Source organism: Gopherus flavomarginatus, chromosome 3 (assembly GCF_025201925.1).
Source record: "Gopherus flavomarginatus isolate rGopFla2 chromosome 3, rGopFla2.mat.asm, whole genome shotgun sequence".
Lineage (NCBI taxonomy): Eukaryota > Metazoa > Chordata > Testudines > Testudinidae > Gopherus > Gopherus flavomarginatus.
Window position 1 is genome coordinate 80,726,872 of NC_066619.1, and position 22,295 is coordinate 80,749,166.

The following is a 22,295-nucleotide window of genomic DNA, read 5'->3' on the forward strand; positions in this document are numbered from 1 at the left end:
CATGCTAACACCCATATTTTGGACGCTAAGGTCCAGATCTGGGAAGAAATGTTATGACAACTTGAGCATGATCTTGGGACAAGAACCTGTCAAACTTCAGAATGTTAACTAGGAATTCTTAAGTAATCAATATAATTAATACACAATCCATAGATCAGGCTACAGTATAGACACCTTTTTACACTGTTTTACTGTGAGTTAACCTTGGAAACTGGGGTATATAATGAGTCACATTTTATCCTGGCTGCATGTAACACTGGGCCAGGCCATACTTGCATGGAGGCCCACAGTAACGTACTCTGTAAAATTGGAATAATCACGTATAATTATCTAATAGCAGTTTTCTAATGTTTCATTAACATTTGTAAAATCCATTACAGGCCTAGGAAGGAAGGTGTTATACATCTGCACAATATAATTATATAAATAAAAATAGGGACTCTAACTGGCCCTGAAGAGTGACAAAAGATAGCAACACAATTATACAGTATGGCCATCTGGTGAGATAATGTGGCAACACTATGCCATCAGGCAGTGGCAATCCGGTGACGCCTTGCTGATGTGCTACCACATGGTAAGCTCACAGAGAACCACAGGGATCTTTTCTCTCGAGCTCCCGTAACAGTGGGGACAGGGTGACGATGCCCATGCAGAGACCTGACGGTGGTGGCCAATGTCGTAGGATGTGGCAAGATGGTGTCCGGACAACGTGCCTGCGTTTCTTTTCCCCTTGGAACAGTCCGAACTTACCCTTCCATGGGGATTTCCGACAAAGACTACAGGTCCCGGGATGCCCTGCGGCGCGCCCGCTCGCCCGCCCAGCGCAAGGCACATTGGGGCCGGTAGGCCCTGCGGATGCTCCTTGCATGGGCGAAGTTTGAGGTAGGCGGTGCCATTTGCTTCCCCCTCTCCCTTGCGAGCGGAAGCGCTGGCGGGCTCCACCCCCCTGCCTCAGTGTTGCTCTCGCGGTCTGGGGGAACATGGCGCTGGAGGCGCGGCGGATGGAGCAGGATGCGGAGGACGGGGAGATCTCGGACTCGGACTCCGACATGCCCGCCAGCGTCTCGGCCAGGGGCCCTGCGCAGGTGAGGGGAGGCCCCGGGGGCTCGGCCGCCTCCCTAGCAGGGATCCCACCGCGGCTCCTGACCCAGCCCCGGTTTCCCGCCACTGCTGCTGCCGGGCGGCCGGGGCGGGAGACTCCGCGCAGTGCTGGGGGAGTCCGAGGGAACGTGCCGCCCTGAGGAAGTGCCCCGTGCCTGGCCCCTGGCCTGCCTGAGCGGCGCTGAGATGCTGCCGGGAAGGGGCCAGGAGAGATGGGTTGGGAACAGCTCCCTTGACAAAGCGCCTGCCCGCATCCTCCCACCCCCCGGCACATCTCCAGTGCTAGCCTGGTGTGTTGCATAGTGAGCCTGTGTCTCGGGATGGGGGGAGATGTTGTTGCTGTGCTTTGTGCTGAGGCGGTTGGGAGACGAGCAATAGGATTTATTGTTAGGAATTGCTGGGTGTTGCCCTTCGGAAGAGACATTGCATGAGCCTAGTTAGTGTTGTTTTTTTTTTTATCAAATAGGTAGGTACTGTTGTCCCGTGAAACATGAGTAACCCCCACCCGTTTGTCTAAATGATTTTCCTCTACCCGTTTGCCAGCGCACCTGTTGTTGGTTTTTAATGGTTAGTTGTTCTGTATTGTTGAAAACCTTTCAAAAGGACATGCTATGACAGCAATTATTTCCTTCTGAATTTAAAGCTATGTCTCTTTTTTGTGTTTAAACCGTTACCTGCTGGAGAGACAGCACTTAATTAGCTTTCAGACTTTTTTTTTTTTTAGTAAATACTGATTTTCATGTCTATATTATCAGATCATATGAGAAATACATGGTGGTAGGAGTGTAGAAAATAGGATAATACTGAATAGGATAATACAGTCTTGAGATGTACACCAGGAAAGGAGCATGTAAACTACAGATGCATTTTTAATGCATAGGGCTATGATCACCATGTTTTTCCAAAGTCTTGTGCTGTCAGCTATCCCTTTCATTCAAAGCAGTTATGTATTTCATATAGTGGTAAGAAAAGCCGAAGAGTCTTTACTTCTGTTGCTTTATGCCAGAAAATAATTCAGGAATGCCATCAAGTTACTGAAAGAGTGTGTGGGTTAAAGAGAGGAATGTATTCATCTAAAATTGAGGAGACAAAAGATTAGTTTTAAGATTATCTTGGCTTTTAGGAGCTCTTCTTATGATAATTTTTGAAATAACTGGAATTATGGGTAAAGAATGCTAAGTTTACAATGGTAGCAGTAGTATATCTTGTGGTTTGCCTATAACTAGGAGCAAGAAGTGAACTAAGAGGTGAAAACATAATCTAAAAGTTGTATCTATTCTTTACAGATACCTTGTGTAACCTTGAACATCTCAGTTTACCTATCTGAAATGGAGAATCATCAGTGGGTATTCTGAATGAGACTTGGTGTCTGTAAGGTGCTTTGAAGTCCTTGGATGAAAGTTCTGGTGAAAAATAAAGTATATCTAGTCTAGTCTGTTTTTAAAATTATTCTCACATATGTATCAGAGTAAATTAGTCTATTAGTGAGACTAATTGTAATCAAATCATCAAGGTAGCTTTCCTTTTTAGAAATACTAATTGAATGAATACAAAATGACTTTGCCATTTCAGAAACCACATGATGGCAACAGTTCAACCAAACCTTTCCAGAGCACCATTTCACCCTGTGCACCAAGTGTTCCTTATCGAACAACCAATGGTGTGGACTCAAGTGATGAGAGCTTCTCTGATTCAGATGATGACGCTTCTGTGTGGAAACGGAAACGACAAAAATGTTTTAACCTCCCTCCTGCTAAACCAGAGCTTTTTCAGTTTGGCCAGAGTCACCAGAAGCAAGCTGTCCTAGGGGGTAAGAAGATCAACAATATTTGGGGTGCAGTGCTTCAGGAACAAAATCAGGATGCAGTGGCCACTGAACTTGGAATTTTAGGAATGGAGGGTACTATTGACAAGAGTAGGCAGTCTGAGACTTACAATTACTTACTGGCTAAAAAGCTGATGAAAGAAACTGACCAAGATGTGGAAATATTAAATAAAGAGCTAGATGAATACATGCAGGATGACAAAAAAACAGCGCCAAAGAAGGAAGAAAATGGACAAGGTCTTCTCAAACGGAAACGGCCTGTCAAGGACAGACTGGGTGAAAGATTAGAAATGAATTATAAAGGGATGTACGAGATTACTGAGGAAGATTCTGAGGAGAAAGTGGCAGATGAAATTTCTTATCGGTGAGATCTTATGTTCCTTAATCCAATAGGTTATGTAAAAGTTACTGAAGCGAAGAATAAGACTGTGTTCTTGTTGAGTGGTTGACTGTTTTAGGTGACGATGTTAAATTATGAGATAAGGGTTTGAATGGCTTGTTCAGGTTCCCAGAATCCTGAAGCCTAAATGTAGTATTATTGATGGGGCTGGTAGCACCAGTTTTTATTAAGGTTGCCCAACACTTTCCATTATAAGATCCTGTTTTCAGTTGATTAAAATTTGTCAAAGTCATAAACGTTTCCGCTTGAATTTTCCAAGCAAGGTGTCAACCTGAGGCTAAACTTTTTTTATTTTATTTTATTTTATTTTATTTTATTTTATTTTATTTTGAAAACTTCAGCCAAAAATGTTCAGCCATTTCTGAGAATATGGCTAGGGAAAAAAAATGTGTTTTGCCCATGTTGAAAAATTGTGGAAATCTTTTAATTAAAAAGCTCTAGTCCCTCCACCCACATATGCTTCAGAGCAGGTATTTGACGTTTGCCATGGGGAGTGGCATTTGTTTGACACATGCCTTTTGCCATCCTTAGAAAAACCTGCGCAAATTTGGCTAAGTTACAACTCTTTTTGAAAAATTGCAGTTCACAAATGCTCAGTAGAGACTTAAATTTTAGTAGCTAATTGCCTTCAAAGATTCTGTCTGCACTGGGCATGCTCCAGCCCAGGATTGATCAGGACTTTTCCTGCAGTTGCCACGCTGGGCTTTTGTGGGCTGTGCCTATGCCAAGTCCAACATCTGATCTGAGAGCTGGGAACCTGTCTCTCCTGTGCTCTGAAGAATTAATCCCTGCTGGTCCCAGACAGCATGGAGGAGGAAGCCACTTGATTTGAATGCAATTGAGGCTGGAGGCTAGTGAGGACTGGCTTGGCAATGAGATTGGGAGCCAGAGATAATGGGATGGGGAGACTGGGACTGATAATGGGATGGAGAGACTGGGACTGATAACCTGTTGTGGGGGGATGGAGGGGGATAACTCTGGTGAGGAGCCTTGGTGGGTGGCAGTGTGAGGGCAACTGGAGGTCAGGGTGGCAAAAGAGAAAATTAGAATGAGGCCAAGAGGAGGGAACTCCGACTGGGATGAGAAACCTGATGAGTAAAGACTGGAACTGGATAGATGAAGAAAATGGAACTGTGATGAGGCGCAAGGTATGGGGAAAGGACTGGTCAAAAGGGACAGAGTGGAAGGGGTCAAGCATAGGGGACAGCCTGCTACTGCTCTGTTACTTCCTTAACTCAAGTGGCAGAGGTCTGTGCTGTGGATCTAAAGGTTGACACTGCTGATGAGCATTGTGGGTGTCAATATAATGCTATATGGTGGAATTTCTGGGTTTTTCCAGTTTGCCTTTTTTAAAACTTAGGCAATTACACAAACTGTTATAAGAATATTAAATTTGTTAATTCATGCACTCAGAAAATAGTGTCAATGCCAATACCAAGGTTACTTGTGCAACTTTATTTCAGGCCCCATTCTATGTATGCATCATAAGACAGTCTTTAATTACATAACAGTATACTATTTTTCCCTTAGTGAGCACTGTCCATCCTGTGCACTGAATGAGACTGGTGTCCTGTGGGGAGGAAATAGTATGTGATTATGTAATTAAAGATGGCATTATGCATAGAGAATTGCACAGTCAGTCTTAATTCTGGCATTTCCTAACTTGTGAGTGTTTGACTTTGCAAACTTAACAACATTCTTTTAAGGTTTTAGTGTGTAATAGTAGATACTTTCCACAATGGTAAGTTTATGCAAACTAACAAAAACCAAAACTGATATAGACAATATTTGTATCCAAAAATGTACATTAATTATTGCCATTGCCTGTTGTTACTGAATATCTTATGTTCTTTTGAATTTTGAAAAATTATAGTACAGTAAAATGACTTATAGTTAACTATAGATGTGTAGAGTCCCCAGTTTGGCATTTTATGGCTTTACGAGTAACATCAATTTGTGTCATTACATTTTGTGAAGTTACACTAAAATATGCTGAAAGTCTGTTTTCTTTCATTTACATGTTTAATACCTGTCTTTGTAGGAATTGTCATTCTGAATCAGATCAGTGTAGAAATGCTAGTTATGTTATCCGCCAGCCTCAGCCTCCCAAGTAGCTGGGATTACCGGCGCGCCACCATGACCGATGCAAACCCTTAATTAAAAAAATAAAATATAAACTATAGGCCTGAACTACTTCATTGTGTCCCTTAAAAAGAAAACTGGATTTGAAAGGATACCATCATCTTGATCATATTTGTCTACAAACTTTGCATCTATTTAGTTACAAAGAATTTAAGATTACTGTATGTGAACTCTGTTCGTGTGACAGCAGTTCATGTACTGTCAGTTTCATGGTTTCTCATGCATAGATAGTAAGCTGTGATGCTGCAGCTACATATGCATGGGCAAATGCTTGCTGAAAAGACTTTACAAACGTCAGTAGGGAGGAAATAAAGCCTTACAAAAATATTTAAAGATATATTTAAAAACAAAACCAGGCATGTTATTTAAAGTGTGAGCTGTCAGAAGTAGAATATTTTGAAATCAGTTTAAAAAACTGAGTTGACAGTACAGATTCTAAGGAGAAAATCTACGTGTATCTTTAGTTTTGGGTAACTGAAGCTTGTCTCCTATGAACAGTAGCATTTATAACATTACTCATTTGAGTAATCCCATTGAAGTCATGTGTTTAATTTTACTCATGTGAGAAATCCCATTGACTTAGGGTGGATGGTTGTTTTTTTAGGCTTCGAGAACCAAAGAAAGATTTGATAGCCCGAATAGTGAAAATAATTGGAAATAAGAAAGCTATTGAACTGCTTATGGAAACAGCCGAAGTGGAACAAAATGGCGGACTCTTCATAATGGTAAAAAAACCTTTTTTTGCAATCGATCTTCATACTAAATACTGTTGCAGCGCTTTCATGCCCAATAAATTTCTCAAATTCCTTGCATTAACTCAGTCCTCACCATGGCCTTTATTCCCATCCCTTTTCCATTTGATCCATGAAAACAACTACTAAACATTTAGATAGATCATGCTTACGTATAAATAGACTTGGCAAATTCAGTTTGTATTTTTATAATTTTGACTTCATTTTTAGGCATTTTTTTTTAGTTGTCTTTCATTTTTGCAGTTGTGGGAAATTATGGGGGCGTTTGACCACGTGGTTGGAGGTGGGGGAGATGTCAGACAATAATTATTTAGACACTGAGTTAAATTAAAGATTAGCATTATAACAGAACACAAATTGTCAACATCACATGTCAAGATGTACAAAATAAATATCCTTAAATCAAATTACTAAGTTCTCAAACATTTTTCTTTCTTTGCCTATCTGTAAATTTCAGTTATCGTCAGTGGAAATATTTTTTTTTCATGGGTTTGTGCATGTAAAATGAAAGACATTTCCATCATTTACAGATAAAAATCTAATCCTTCAAAACCTACATATGAAGTGTAATCAGGCTTTAGACTACACTGCATTGAAATAAATGGAAGTGAGAAGGGTGGAATTGATTTCAGTCACTAGTCAGGAATACTTGATTTAATCATGGATTTCTACATAAAAATGCATTCTTGGTGGTGGTTATAACCTTAATACATATTCTTCACAACTTATAGATAGATGTAGGTTTCGTTTTTAGAAGGTACACACTATACATTTTTTAAATGATTTATTTTGAAAACTTTTCAGATTAGTTTTACAGCTATATCAGAAAATGAATGATTGTTTGCTTATTTCATTTACCAAAGGTAATTGAAGCAGATATTTAGGAAATCATTGGGAGGTGAACTATCGTTAATATTTGTAGGATTTTCTTGCCATGCTGTGTTAGAAGAACGTTACCAGACAGACATTTAAATTGTTTTATTTAACTAAAACAACGTTTTGTATTCTGGATTTTTTTTTTCTTCAACAGCAAACATATAATATTTTAATAAAACAAGCATATGAATTTTTGAATTTAAACATTCAAGTTTTTTAAAATCAGATTTGTTTTTTTGTTAAAATTGTGTTGTTTTTTTTTTTAAACCAAAAATTAAATCGGCTGTGTCAGACAGGTCAACACGAGAAACTTAAAATATTGGCTTCTGCATCTAACTCAGTCGTTTTCACCTTCAGTTTCCTGTTCGTTCATAATCCGGACAAGGAAAACAAGCTTTCCTGCTTTTTCAGGTCCTAAACAATTTCTCATTTTGGAATGAATTAATCCAAAGGAAGAAAATATTCTTTCTATGCTGGCAGAAGAAGCTATTGCTGTTAAAAGTGAGATTATCAGTTCAACAGTCTCGGAATCCAAGTAACTTACTCCAGTTCACTTGTGTGACTTTCTTTAAAACATCATCAGCAAACACATATTTCTTGAATGGTTCACCCTTAGCGCTGAAGTGTGTTATAGTAGGCATTATGGAGAGATGATTGCTGGATGTCCATGTAATAGCCAACTCTTCTTCAGCAGTTAAGATTTGACTCTGGTACTGAGTGTTGAGAACATTTTCAAGAAAATGAGCTGGAGCTAGTGCTTGTCCCATTTGGGTTTTTTTAATGCTTGTAATTTAACTCTGTCATTGCATATTTCTCTTTTTAAGATCTCACTCAGTTCCTTCCAAATTTCAACAGCATCAGCAATAAAACAGCTGTTTCCCTGCATTTTGTTCAAGGCTACAGAAATAGGCTTCAGGGTACTCAGCATATGTTCAGCATTTCTCTTAAGACCAATGTTGAGAGCTTTGGCTTTGACAGTGCTATCTATTTTTTCACAGTTTTGTTCACACACTGTGATCAAATTAGGCCAGTTCTTGATATAGTGCTCAAAACAGTCCACTTCTGAGTTCTATCACACGTCTTGTGGGAGAGTTAGCTTGGTTCCTCCCACTTTTTTCAGAGCAGCTGCTACAAAGTGGTTGTTACGGAAGTATTTTGCAGTTTCAACAACATTAGCCTTTATTTCTGGAACACTGAAGTCTTTGGCTAGGAAGTGCATCAGATGAGCACTGCAACTGTATGTTATTAGCTTGGAACTCTCTTCTAAATAATTTATTCTCATCTTGGAAACATTTGCCACGCTGTCTGTGACCAAGCTGCTTACTAGGCATCTGAGTTTTTTTTCACAGTTATAGCTTTTACTGATACTACTTGTAAATATTCTGCTGTGTGTGAATTTCCTGATGTATCAGTTGTTTCTGTAAGGAAGACATTCCCTTCTTCTGTTGTCAAACAAGCACATACAACTGAGTCATTGTTGACATTGCTCCACCCACCAAGACTCGGGTTAACAATTTCACCGTCTAGACCTTTTGCACACTGCTCAATTTCTCTTTCATACACTTTATTCAGAAATTTGTCTGCGACATCTGCTCTGTTGGGTGGACCGTGTTCTGGTCTAATGACTGAACCATGTTAATGAAGTGTGGGTTCTCAATCATACAGAAAGGAGAGTTTGTTGCATAAACTGGGCAATTTTTTCATCAATTACCTTTTTTTGTAATCTGCTTGTTCTTATCACAAACTTATCTGTGGTTGTTTCTGGATGATGGAGATTTTTTTTCTTTTTGCTACAGATAATATACTGTGGCTATGTGACATGTATGATGTGACTGAAACACTATCATTGGCAGATAACTTTGAAACTGTAGAAAATGATGGTGATCTTGAAGGTACATAGTCTTCAGAATCCTGTGTGTTGAGGATGGATTATCCTAAACAAAATAAGTCAATGCAGTTATTTAATAATTATTACCATACTGCTCATTTAGTATTACTCGTACTCACTGACCCTCAGTACTACTTTAAAGGTGAAATTGTAAAAGGAAGATCTGCCTATTTCAACTATTTATTTTTTATCACAATTGCATCTAAAATGATAGTACCATAGAGCAAAAACTATATTTTTTGCTCAAACATGAGAATTCAAGAATAGTCCAGAAGGAAGATGGGCAGTCCTAAAGAAAGAAGTATGAAATAAAAAGTTTACCAACCTGAAGATCCTGTATGTTCAGGCATGTTCCTTTCATCATCTTCAACGCAGCTTCCTCCTGAGAAGGAATACTTCTCATGATGTCAAGTATCAGAGTGGTAGCCGTGTTAGTCTGGATCTGTAAAAGCAGCAAAGAATCCTGTGACACCTTATAGACTAACAGACGTTTTGGAGCATGAGCTTTCGTGGGTGAATACCCACTTCGTCAGATGCATGTAGTGGAAATTTCCAGGGGCAGGTGTATATATATATGCAGGCAAGCTAGAGATAATGAGGTAGTTTAATCAGGGAGGATGAGGCCCTGTTCTAGCAGTTGAGGTGTGAAAACCAAGGGAGGAGAAGCTGGTTTTGTAACTGGCAAGCCATTCACAGTCTTTGTTTAATCACACCTCAACTGCTAGAACAGGGCCTCATCCTCCCTGATTAAACTACCTCATTATCTCTAGCTTGCCTGCATATATATATACCTGCCCCTGGAAATTTCCACTACATGCATCTGACGAAGTGGGTATTCACCCACGAAAGCTCATGCTCCATAACGTCTGTTAGTCTATAAGGTGCCACAGGATTCTCTGCTGCTTTTTACTTCTCATGATGTTGTTTCATTGAGGCAACCAGGCCTTACATTTCTTTGTTACACTGTTTGCATTTTGTATGCATGCCTGTCTTGCTCACAGGTAGAGGAACTTCATTAAAATATTTCCAAACTGGGTCTCTCTTACGCCTGCTGCCATTATAGATTTTCCCTTCTAATGAGAGAATGGTCTCAAATCAATGAAGGCTACACTCAGACCTCAAGACTTCTGGAATATGCTGCTCAAACAGTTTCACTTTTGTTTCTACTGCCTGTCTCTCCCTTACCATGTTTATCTCCAGATTTCTCCTTGTCCAGATCTATTCCACCCCCAACAATCTTTTCGTTGAACTTTTTGAAACTTTGCACTTTTAGAGAGAGGTGAGGTATTTACCCTGTGTGTACACATTTGCAGAGGAACAATGGGTTGAGATCTATTATTTCTCACCTCTATCTATTATTTATTTATTTTTAAACATTTTTTCTGTTAGCAAGCATGTTATCTCTGGAGACACAAATTCACAGTTTGAGAACTGCAAAACTAAGCATCATGATGGTGTCTTTTGTCTAGACTGAGCACAGAGTCCCACTGGGTAAATAAAAAGATTAACCTAAATAATCTATACAGAAGCCCCTGGAGCCTCATAAGATTGGATCCCTTATCCATGAACTTGTTTGCAAAACTTTCCTTAAACATTATGTGAATATACTGTCTCACACTATGGAAATAGAATTTATAATCCCTCTTCCATGATGAGATATTTTTGAGCGCTAATGTATCTTAAAACTATTTTTAGATAGGTTTTTTTCCTCAAAAAGCATTTTATCAAAAGAATGCAATCTAATATTTTGTTTTAACATTGATTTTTATCCACCCTGGAGGTGAGAGAGTTCAGATCTCCCAGCTGTTGTTTCAGGAAGACACTACTGGCATGTTGTCTTCACAAACATGAGGGCTAATAACTTTTTATTTTTAGAATGAAAGCTTTAGATTACTCCTGGGGGGGAATTCTGTGCCAAAAAATTAATAATTCTGCACACAATATATTAAAATTCTGCAAAAATCTGCATATTTTATTTTTCAAAATAACACAATATAATCATGCCAGTTTCCATTATTTTGGTAATTTATTTCAAAATACCGTTCAGCAAGTATTTCTGTAACAATACAGACCAAAAAAAATGAGGAAATGTGTTTCTGACAAATAGATTCCTTGTAGGCATGTTAAAACAGAACTTTGAGTAATTCATTTAAACTACAATACAGAAACGTGTTTTCTCGCACCTCTAAGTGGAAAAGCTTGGGCGAGTCAGGGCTAACGAAGGAGCAGAGGGAGAGGAAGGAGTCTGAGTGTGAGCCTGGAAGATTGTTGAACGTGAGTGATAGTAGTATGGAACAGTTTCTTTTTCGGGCTAGGAGGAATTATTAGGGAGTTGGGGAGCCTCTCCCATGTTAGAACCTAGATGACACCAAGCCTCTCGTATTCAGCCAGGTATATTTGCCCCTGTCCCCATGTGTCTCTGCACCTTGTGTGGCTCTGGAGCCCCCCCTTTACTTCTCCCCATTCAGCCTCTGGCTCAATGACGTCACCCCACTAGCTCCTGAGCCTGCACCCCATTCTGTCCCTTCCCATTAGCCTTTCTGAACTCCAGTCTGTGACCCCCGCAGCAGTCCCATGTGCCCCACTCTGCCTCCTAACCTGACTCCACAGGCAGGCTGCTGTGATGAAAGCAGCTGGCTGCTAGCTGTTATTGCTAGTCAGCCCCCTGTTCTGGCACCATAGCAGTCTCTGGTGGGCAAAAGGCAGAACTGCAGCATTTCTTGGGCAGAATGTATTTTCTGCAGTGGAGCGGGAGGGAGGGGATTCTGCACTGGACATGAAATCTGTGCCTGTGCAGTGGTGCAGAATTCCCCCAGGAGTATTAGATTCTGCAGTATATGAGTCTACTGCATGGGCCATATAAATACATTAAGCAGGTTGGGTGTTGGATAGTACCGTATAGGCTTTCTTATTGGCTGGGGCTATCAAAGTTTGTAAAACAACTGAGCTTTGGAAAGAGCATAAAATATACATAAGTTACTTTAATCATATATTTCCAGCAATCATTCTTGATAATGAGACATAACCCATTTGTATCTAAAATTCCAGCTAATGAACTAGACTTCTCTTAGGAAGAGATGCTACCTTAAAGGAGTAATGCTTTTGCCAGCTCAAATGAAAAGAGAGGATGTAACTCCTAACAATGCTTATCCCTCATACTCTTCAGACAATGAATTCTTTTGTGCATGTGCCACAGAAGTATTTTTGACAACACCTAAAGATCATCTCATAGTTGCTGTTAGTTTCTATGTTAGGGTTTTATGCAGAGTGATAAGTGTGTATTGTCTCTGTAGTTATTTTTCTTAAAATGATTAAAGGTAAATGCGCTAAAACCGAATTTCAGTATTAGTATTGACATTTGGGTTGTTCCTGTTGATTGTTTTGAAATAATTAGCCTCTTTAATGATCTAGTGTTTAGGTGTTTAAACAGTATAAAGGAAAGAGTTAAATTCTGTTATTGTTAGCAATATATTAAATGTCCATAATGTTCAGGTCTCTTAATGTTTGGCTCCATTCATGCTTTAATATGACCCCATTGCCACATGCCGCTGTTGATGTTACATCAGCCACTGAGCCAGGGCTGTCCTTAGGCATACGCAGCATACGCAGCTGTGTAGGGCACCATGAAATTTGGGACACCAAATTGCCCCAAATTTCATGGTGCCTTAGGCAACTGCGTGCCGCATACGCGGCAGCACCAGCCCCAGCAACCAGCCCTATCCCTCGGCCATCCCTAGGGGGGTGTGGGGCCTCGGACAACTCCCTCTGCCCTGCCTCTTACCCTTCCCCCCTGCTCTGCCCCCGCCCCCATTCCACTTCTTCCCTCAGTGACCCCGCACTCACCATCAACTGTGAGAAGTGGAGCAACATGACCCCAACCCACTCTACTCCTCCAGCCCCAAGCTGTGGTGCTCTCCTTCCTGCCGCCAGTGAGTGCGGGGTCACTGGGGGAAGAGGTGGAATGGGGGCGGAGCAGGGGGGGAAGGGTAAGAGGCAGGGTGGAGGGAGTTGTCCAGGGCCCTAGCTCACTCCGCTTCCCTTTCCTGAGCCCCAGTCATGTCGCTTGGGTTGGGGAAAGGACCGCCCCTGACTCTCACTGGTGATGGGAAGCGGAGCACCGCAGCTGGGAGCTGGCAGAGCAGAGCGGGGCTGGGGCCGGGCTGCTCTGCTTCCCCCAAGCCCCCTCCTCCCAGCGACACGGCTGGGGCTGGAGCAAGGGAAGCGGAGCGGGCTGCTCGCGGCCACCGCTAATCTCCTGGGCCACTCTGGGCCTGTGGGGCCCCCAAAAGTGGCTCCCCACAGCTCCTGCCTCCCAGACCCATGGGGGTGTGGGGGAGGTGGCTGCGTAGGGCACCCAAATGGCTAGGGATGGCCCTGCACTGAACTCAACTGGAGCACAGAACTACTGTGCAGGGAGGGAGGTTTCAGAAGTGTTTTTAATGTCATACCTCTTGAGACAAAAATGTTAACTTAGCTAAAATTAAGCATTTGAGTTGTTAAATAAAAGGACACTACAGAACCTAATAAGTGAGATTTTAGATTAGTAATGTGCTGAAGTAACTGCTCACATTCACATTACAGAAAACCATTGAAAGGATCTGAACATCTAATTTCTTAGACTGTTATGGTCTTTGAAAAATATAAGTAGTTACGGCAGAACTTAGAATCCTATGAGTTAAATTATCATGTAAGAACTGCCTGCTGCACCCTTCTCTCCACCTCGCAGACTTATATGAATAGTTTGACATTTAACACTCATCCATGAAATATTACTACACTATGGACCATCTTTCATTCATTATCAAAAAGTCAACTCCCACCTCTAATAGGCCCATGATGCTATCCTCCATCACCCACTTGTTAAATTTTCAAACAAGCATTTTCATGCTTTCTCCCATGCTGCCCCTCACACTTGAAGAAGCTCCCTTTAAACATCTGCAAAACTAAGTCATTATCCACCTTAAAACTCTCCTTTGCTCTGAGGTGTGCAAAAAACTCAGCAATGGTTAAGTTGCTGGTGTACTGAGATAACTGCTTATCATGCTTCCAAATATTGTTTCATTGTTTCCCTGTACTCCCCTGTCTGTATGCATCAGACTGGGAGTGGTTACCTCATTACAAAACCTAAACTTAATTTTCCCCTAGTGTTACTCTCACCTTCTTGTCAACTGTCTGAAATGGGCCACTCTCATTACTACTTCAAAAGTTATTTTTCCTCCCTTGGTATCCTGCTGTTAATTGAATTGTTTTGTTAGACTGACCTCACACTTGGTAAGGCAACTCCCATCCTTTCATGCTTTTATACCTGCTCCTGTATTTTCCACTCCATGCATCTGATGAAGTGGGTTCTAGCTCATGAAAGCTTATGCCCAGATAAATTTGTTAGTCTCTAAGGTGCCACGAGGACTCCTCGTTTTTATCAGTTGTCTTGTATCTTATATTTAGATTGCAAGCACTATGGGGAAGGAATTTTTTCTCTCCTGTGTTTGTACAGCACCAAGCACATTGGGGTCTGGTTCATGATTGTGACTAAGTGCTACGGTAATACAAATTAATAATAATCATAATACCTGCATAGGTGAATTGATAGCTGATGTGAGCTGATATGCCAATTCTTGCCTCTTGACTGGTGCTTAAAGCTTTAAATGAAGTTTTTTAAAAAAAATTTCGTAACTCACTCATCCAATTGTACAAGTGTCCTATAGGTCCATTGGCCACTTTTGGTAGATGAAGCTCAAAAAAACCCAAAACCCTCTTCAGGGTTGGAACTGTTTTTGTAATACGCTTGTGCAGCACCTAGCGCAGTTGGGCCTGTGTCTTGGATGCTACCTCAGTACAGCAACTAGCATGTAGGGTCATAGTACTTAACTGGGGCTCTTAGGCACTACCACAACAGTATTTTTATTATTTATATTTTGTAAAGAAACAAGTTGCTCAAATAAAAATTAAGGGAAATTTTAGATTTCTTAAATGACAGTTATTTTGAATCTGTTTTAGACTTGCTATTATGAATAATTTATTTTTCCCTTACGCAGAATGGTAGTAGAAGAAGAACGCCAGGAGGAGTTTATTTAAATCTGCTGAAGAATACACCCAGCATTACTGGAGAGCAAATCAAGGTAAATGTGTTCGATTGTAAATTATTATGACTAAAGTAAATTAAAATCCTTCTTTGAAGAACTAATAATTTTTAGAGTGCTTTTTTTAAAGGGAGGAGGGTTAAACTAATATGAAAATCTTCAATGTGACAATCTGTAACTGCGCACACACAAAAACTGTTAAAAAGACATTATTAAGGATGCAAAGTCAAGGCCTCAAGACTTAGGGAATGCCAGTCTCCTTGATGCATCTGCTTACTGTGTGTATGTGTAATGACTAGGGGTCTCTTTAAATTGCAGAGAAATCACACGTTTTTTGCAGGTTGGTCATGGCATAAATAGCAAGTTTTGCAGATGTATTCATACAGTATATATACCAAACTACTGTACTGTACTGTACTATTACATTTGTAAGTGGCCCAGAGGTTCTCGAAGCTTTTTTTGCTGGGACCCCTTCTGAAAATATTACAGGCTGTGACAATCTGTCCCCCTTCCAAAAAAGTGACCCCTATGCCCCATACCATATCACACTTACTTGTGCATTGATGCTGTCAGCGACACTCAGAGCTGGGCACCTGGTCAGCAGCCACTGCTCTCCAGCCATCCAGCAGCAGCACAGAAGGTGGCAATGCCATGACCCCCCACCTACAATAGCCTTGTGAACCCCCCTCAACCCACACATGCACCCCTCATTTGGGTTAGGCCTCGAGTTTGAAAAATGCTGGTCTCTCCCATGAAATCTGTATAGTATAAGATAAAAGTACACAGGACCAAATTTCATGGGGAGACCAGTTTTCACAGTCCATGATGTGTTTCTCATGGCCAAGAATTTGATGTGGGCCTACTTAAAACAGTCTTTAATTGTATAATCACATACTATTTTTTCCACAGAACTCCTGCCTCACTTAGTGCACTAGAATGGACAGTACTCATTTAATGAACCACTGTTCAGTATTTAGTTTTCTCATTGTTCAGTGTGTGGCCACATGACACACTATTCAAATCCTACTTAAGACAGAATTGTTAATTTCCTTATGGATTTTTTTATTGCCTCATCACTGTAGTATTGTGAGTGCTTTTCAAATATTAATATTTATTTTCAAACACCACCTCAGATGAGGGGGGATATTAGTCCCGTTTAACAGATGAAGAGCTGAGGCAGAAAGAGTAAAGTCAACAAAAGCCACTAATTTTGGGTGTCCAATTTTGAGACACCTAGGACTTGATTTTTTGGAGTTCTTAGCATTGTATAGCACTTCACATGTTCAAAACACAGCTCCCGTAGACTTCAGTTGCATATGTGAGTCCTCAGCATATCTGCAAATCAGACCCAGGGTCTCAGATAAGGAGCCCAGAAAATGAGGAACACATAAGTGAGCACCTCTGAAAGCTTTGGTTTAAGTGATTACATAGGAACTCTGTGGTAGAGGCAGGGATAGAATCCAGTTCTCCAGAGCAGCAGTCAACTGCCTTAACCTTGAGACCATCCTTTGTCGTCCTGCAGTTCCCTGCCTCTTTCTCTACACCCCTTCTAACTTCCGCAACAAATGCAGCAGATATACTACAGACAACAGCTTCCTTCACTACACAATCCTGATTCATCCCCAGAGCATGCTGCATCCAATGCACTCAATGAGGCTGGGGGATTGTGATAAAAATAGTATATAATCATGTAATTAAAAACTATTATGATGCATACGTAGAAGGGCCCCAGAAGTAGTCATACAAGTGACCTTAGTAGCTATCTTTTGAGTGCATGACTTTGCAAACTTAATTATGTTCTTATGTAATTTTGTGTGCAATATCCTAGGTTTAAAAAAAAAAAAGGCAAACTAAAAAGCCCTCAAATTCATCGTGCAGTATATTGACACCAACTCATCAGCAGCGTCAGAACTTTTAAATCCAAGGCATAGACCTTTGCCATATGATCTAACAGAGTAAATGGTAACAGTAGTAGATTGTCATCCTATCTGGACCAGAACTTTTAAATCCAAGGCACAGACCTTTGCCATATGAGCTAACAGAGTAAATGGTAACAGTAGTAGATTGTCATCCTATCTGGACCAGCATAAGAAAAGGACAAAACATATATTTTTGCCATTAAGCTTCACAAATATTTATTGACAGCAGAACAATAGTGAGACTAGAATCTTGGGTTCTATTCCAGATTCTGTAGGGAAGTGTTCTCTAGTGGTCACAAACCTTCAACTCTTCCTCCTCTGCCACAAAACCTGACCCCTTCTGCTCCTGTCTTCTCCAGCCTGTCTTTATGCCAGTCTTGGATCATATTCCCTCACCCCATCCCACTATCTCTCATGCCAGATCTAATATCAGTCTTTACGTGTAACTGGTCTCATTTTATACCCTTCTCCCCCTCCAGTCTTCTCATGCTAGTCCCAGCCTACCACTCTAGGCACTACAGCTGAGCACTAAGCTCTGCTGGCTCCCACTCCCAAACTCGTTTTCTATAAAGTTTGATCAGCAGTGAAATAATTAATAATCTTGAAGTTTTAAACTTTCATATTTAGGCTTCTGTGTTAACACTCCATTTGAGATAACGGGAGCAGTTCATTTCTCCTTAAAGCTACTGTTTCACCCTTTCTGCAGATTCACACAGTCAGTCTTGCAGTAGCTAACATTTGGTTCATATTTTCAAGGTTACTTTTCAACCCATATGAATTAGTGGCTTTTAAAAAAACATATATTCTGGCGCACAATTATATGGCAATTTGAAAAAGATGGGCAGCTGTCAAATATTTTTCAAAAAATGGAATCTATTTATTCTCTCTATTTTTGTCTTTGTGACCGAAGTCTTAAGAAGGGGATCACTGAGGTCACTTAATCAGGGCAAACTACGAAGAGCAGGACAGATGATCCCCAAAACTGATGGTTATTCTAATACTTAGATTCACAAAGCTAGCAACAAAACAGCTTCTACAACACCTTACTGGTTACACAGAAGCCAGAAATATGGCTCCCTTAAAGCAGCCCAGCCTTGGGCTCCCACCCAGACAGCCAAGTCAAATATGATGATGATTACTGAAAATATTGTTCATCATATAAAAAGTTCTACTAATCCCAAAGGATTGGACACATTACCAACCAGGTCAATAAATATTTCAGATGTTACCCAAAGACATGCTCACAACCAATTTTTATTAACTAAACTAAAATTTATTAAAAAAGAAGAGAGTATTGGTTAAAAGATCATTATGCATGCAGATATGAATAGAGTTCTTAGTTCAGTTTCATAGGAGAGATGCTGAAAGAATTCTTTGCAACTCTAAAGCTCACCATTAGTTCCATAGGTTATAGTCCAACATCAAAGGGATTCAGACTGGAGCTGGAGACCTTAGTCTTGCGACTCAAACTTCCCCTGACAAAACTTAAGCAGATCTGAGGTCACAGGGTCAGGGCCTATGAGTTCTTTTTATAGTTCTCTGGTAGCCTCTTTGCAGTAGGTATTTTTTGTATGAAGCATTGTAGCTTTGAAGTAAAACCTCCTATTTCCTATGTATATACAGGTAACTAGTTGCATTCATTAGCATAAGGTAATTATCCATTAAGTAAGCTTATAGAGAGGTTTACTACAAACTTCAAAGAGAAATATAGACAATTATATTATTACACCCAAGTTCCATCTAAATGTTAATATCCCCGTTTTGATCTCTTAATAGAATATAGTAACAGACAGGAACTGTTTGGTTACATTGTTATCTATAACAAGATATAGGTAACCATTGACTGCTACAGTCGCTCTCTTCAGATTTTCTAATAGTATGCGGTAAGTCTACGTTTCAAATATCTAGTCTATTTAACATGGATTTGTTAGCTATTTATCAGGATTAGCCCCAATTACCATTTCTGTACTTTGCTAATATGTCTTTAAAGATTGAATTTGGGTCACTTAGCCTGCTAGTTGCTTAACCCCTTTCTGGATTAGTGACAGTCTTATTATTTTAAAGATTAGTAAAGGCAATATTAATGGCTAGGTATGTGTAGGGCTTTCATTTGTTTTTTTCCCTTAATAATTATAAAGCAAGCACTTGCATAATCAGCATATTAAATAAATATTTTCCTCTTCAAGGAAATCTTCTATGTTGAAAACCAGAAGGAGTATGAAAACAAAAAAGCTGCAAAGAAGAGAAGAATACAGGTTCTAGGAAAGAAGATGAAACAAGCTATTAAAGGGCTCAACCTTCAAGAGTATGATGATGCATCTCGAGAAACTTTTGCTAGTGACACAAATGAGGCCCTGGCTTCATTGGATGATTTACAGGAAGGACATGGTGAAACAAAGCTGGATCCGGAGGATGCCATTGAAATTGATAATGCTCATGATCTGGAGATCTTTTAGTCATTAATGGACTGGATACATAGAAGAACTAAATCTCTGACATATTAAATCAGCCTTTTATATTATACTTCTCTGTGTACTTGCTTTCATAAATTGCACAAGTAAATATGATTGGAAACACTTGTATTTTGGAGAGAACTTGATATAATTAGCTAAATGTAAGTGCTTGGTAGCGATGTTACCTGTCCTATTTTATCAGTCTGGTCATTGTGTCCTTCAGAAGATGTTAAAATGTTTTAGATAATTCTCTGTCTTACAAAATCTGTTGCTGATGAATTTTGCTTAGTTGGCAAATTTTGGGAATAAACTCAGGACTAGTGTTTAAACAAAAAAACACTTTTCATCTGTCAAAGCTAAAAAGTCATACTCAAGCAGATGCTGCTCCTAAATCTAATGAGTGGGGAAAAAAGCATTTTGCTAATATAAAATACATATTGGTATTAAAGATCTTATATTTTTAATATGGCAAAGTACTGAGAAATATTACTTTTTATAGGATTAAAAGTCCTGCAAAACCTCTGGTGGGTTATTCAAAAGCAACTAAGTTACTGTGGTCTTCAGTTGCTTGGGTAAGAACCTATTTTCTCAAAGTAATCAATGGTGGATAGTACATTAGGCATAACTTTATAAAAGGCTCTGGTCCCTCCCATTTCTTATCACAATGAACTGAGCTAGCTACCTTCTTTGTGTAAAATTTTGCAATATTTGGGACATAAGTCATTCAAACCGTTGCTCTGAACTTCTGTTGATCATGACTGATCTTTTTGCTGAATGAGTCAGATGCTAATTTGAGAGTCCCTTCAAGGATTTGTCTGCTCCATATTCTGTATGCATGCAGAAACAAAAGTGGTAAGTTGAGTTTTTTGCATGATTTCTACCTTTACAGTATTCAGAGAATGTGTACAGAGATTTGAGCACAGGAGTGTGTCAAGAATTTGAGTTCTAATCCTATGTCACCTTGCCTTCTGTTTCATTTTTTTCCCCCATCTGTAAAATGGGCATAATACCTACCAAGCTCACAGAGGAATATGAGGGTTACTTAGTTAATGTTGGTAAAGCACATTGAAGATGGTACTTGATATAAGTGCTGAGCATTCTTTTTATTTGGGATATAGCAGAATAACTTGCATGTGCTAGATTGTTCATGCAGCACGAACATCTGACATCTTAATGTTACTTAGAGTTGAGTTTTATGAATGGAACACATTAGTTTTCAGTCTAAAATGTTTCCAAAACAAAAAGCCTAATCCTGTAACTTTTGCTGATCCAAAACTTCCATTAATTTCAAGACAATACAAGAGCAATAGAAAAACAATATACAGTAGCATCCATGTGCAATTCTATTTTAATATGGTGAAATTCAACACATTCCAAAATATCTGAAGCTTACAAAAAAAATCTATAGGAAGAGTATCCATACATTTGATCATTCTCCAACAATAGTGACTTGTGGAAGAGTATTTTGTATCTACTGAAAAGGTGTGGCTGTTCTCAATTATTTAATTTTTAAAAGAATGAGAAATTTAGCATCCTCAGGGCTTCTGTCCTCTGTTGCCACACTTTTCTGTTGAGATTTATAGAGCCTATGTTATCAAAAAGTGAGTTTAGTGGCTGTATACCATACCCAAAGTTATATGAACTTTTTAGTGAAGTAGGAAAAAGATGAGTAGTTTAAAATCACTTAGAAACACATTAGCCTGACCTATAGCAAATAGCATAAAGACACTGCATTTGTGAGATCTATCTAGAAGAGTGGTGAAATTTCCCATATTTGGCTCAGTTTACAGCTGTAGAGTGCAAAAAATAAAGATTACTGCTTGAAAATTGTTTTTGTGCTTCTGGTGAGGTTTCTTACGTTTTTCCAGGTATTAAGTGTGCACAAAGCAATATGAGCACATGTAAAAACAGATCAGAGAGCAATCTTTTTTACTACTGAAAAAAACACTGGGACTGGGTATTAATATGGGGATGAGCTATCTTCCCTACTGTGGCTTTAAGCTGGTATTTATTACCTTACAAATTAAGCACTGCCTGAGCACAAATTGTTAAGAAAGAGGTGCAGGGACTCAAGCAATTTTTTTATGCTCAGAAGTGAGGACGCAAGCTCAGACGGGCTATTAATGGCCAAGCCTAGATGTGCGAGGCTCAGAGCTGGCACATATCAAGTACTGTGCCCAGGCCACTTCAGAGAACCAGTATCTTTGGCTCTATAGCAATGACACTGAGCACAAGTTCCTGCATAGCAATGAACCAAAAATGGGGTTAATAATTTAACCCTTTCCATGCACATGAACAAGTGGTCCTTCTGCCTGCCCAGTGTTCTGGGAAATGTACTAGTTAAGGGAATACTTAGGTATCCCATTAGGTAGCGAGTCTGGGAATGAATTTTAGGGGAGAGAGTCAACCTTTCCGCAGCGCTGGTGTTTGAGCACATTCTCCCTTACTTGAGCTCAGCAGAGGGTGACCAGATGTCCTGATTTTATAGCGACAGTCCTGATTTTTGGGTCTTTTTCTTATATAGGATCCTATTACCCCCCATCCCCATCCTGATTTTTCACACTTGTTGTCTGGTCACCCTAGCTCAGTGCCCCCTTTCCGCCTCTGCCTTTGCCACAATCACGTCTGCAGCATGAAGGGTCTGGGGTGCCCCTCTGGTGACGCTGAGGGGGGAGGGGTATCATGCCCCATCTCCTTGAAGCCGGGGGCAATTCCATCTCCGGAGCAAGCCCATCCCCTGGCTTGTTTCCAGGTGCACTGCAGAGGCGTTAACACCTACCGCCCGCCCACCTGTGCGCAGCGCCACGCCGCCAGCTGCAGCCTGGTCGCCTTCTGGAACGTGGGCGATGGCGGCGGCTG

The 22,295-nt window shown here is 40.1% G+C and overlaps 1 protein-coding gene across 1 annotated transcript; it reads left to right on the top strand.

Annotated features, from left to right (window-relative positions):
* The first annotated feature begins 939 nt into the window (after positions 1-939).
* On the top strand, positions 940-21,266 carry PHAX (phosphorylated adaptor for RNA export). Its single transcript, XM_050945903.1, has 5 exons — positions 940-1,085; positions 2,674-3,290; positions 6,073-6,193; positions 15,020-15,103; positions 19,170-21,266. Exons 1-5 carry the CDS (start codon positions 981-983, stop codon positions 19,437-19,439), a joined length of 1,197 nt encoding a protein of 398 aa, XP_050801860.1. The 5' UTR covers positions 940-980; the 3' UTR covers positions 19,440-21,266.
* The last annotated feature ends 1,029 nt before the right edge of the window (positions 21,267-22,295 follow it).

What these genes read in the sequence shown, in the direction of transcription:
- PHAX (XM_050945903.1), top strand. Translation starts at nt 981, where the DNA reads ATGGCGCTGGAGGCGCGGCGGATGGAGCAGGATGCGGAGGACGGGGAG. An exon ending in CGGCCAGGGGCCCTGCGCAG is followed by an intron (nt 1,086 to 2,673) that starts GTGAGGGGAGGC and finishes TTGCCATTTCAG; the next exon opens with AAACCACATGATGGCAACAG. An exon ending in ATGGCGGACTCTTCATAATG is followed by an intron (nt 6,194 to 15,019) that starts GTAAAAAAACCT and finishes TCCCTTACGCAG; the next exon opens with AATGGTAGTAGAAGAAGAAC.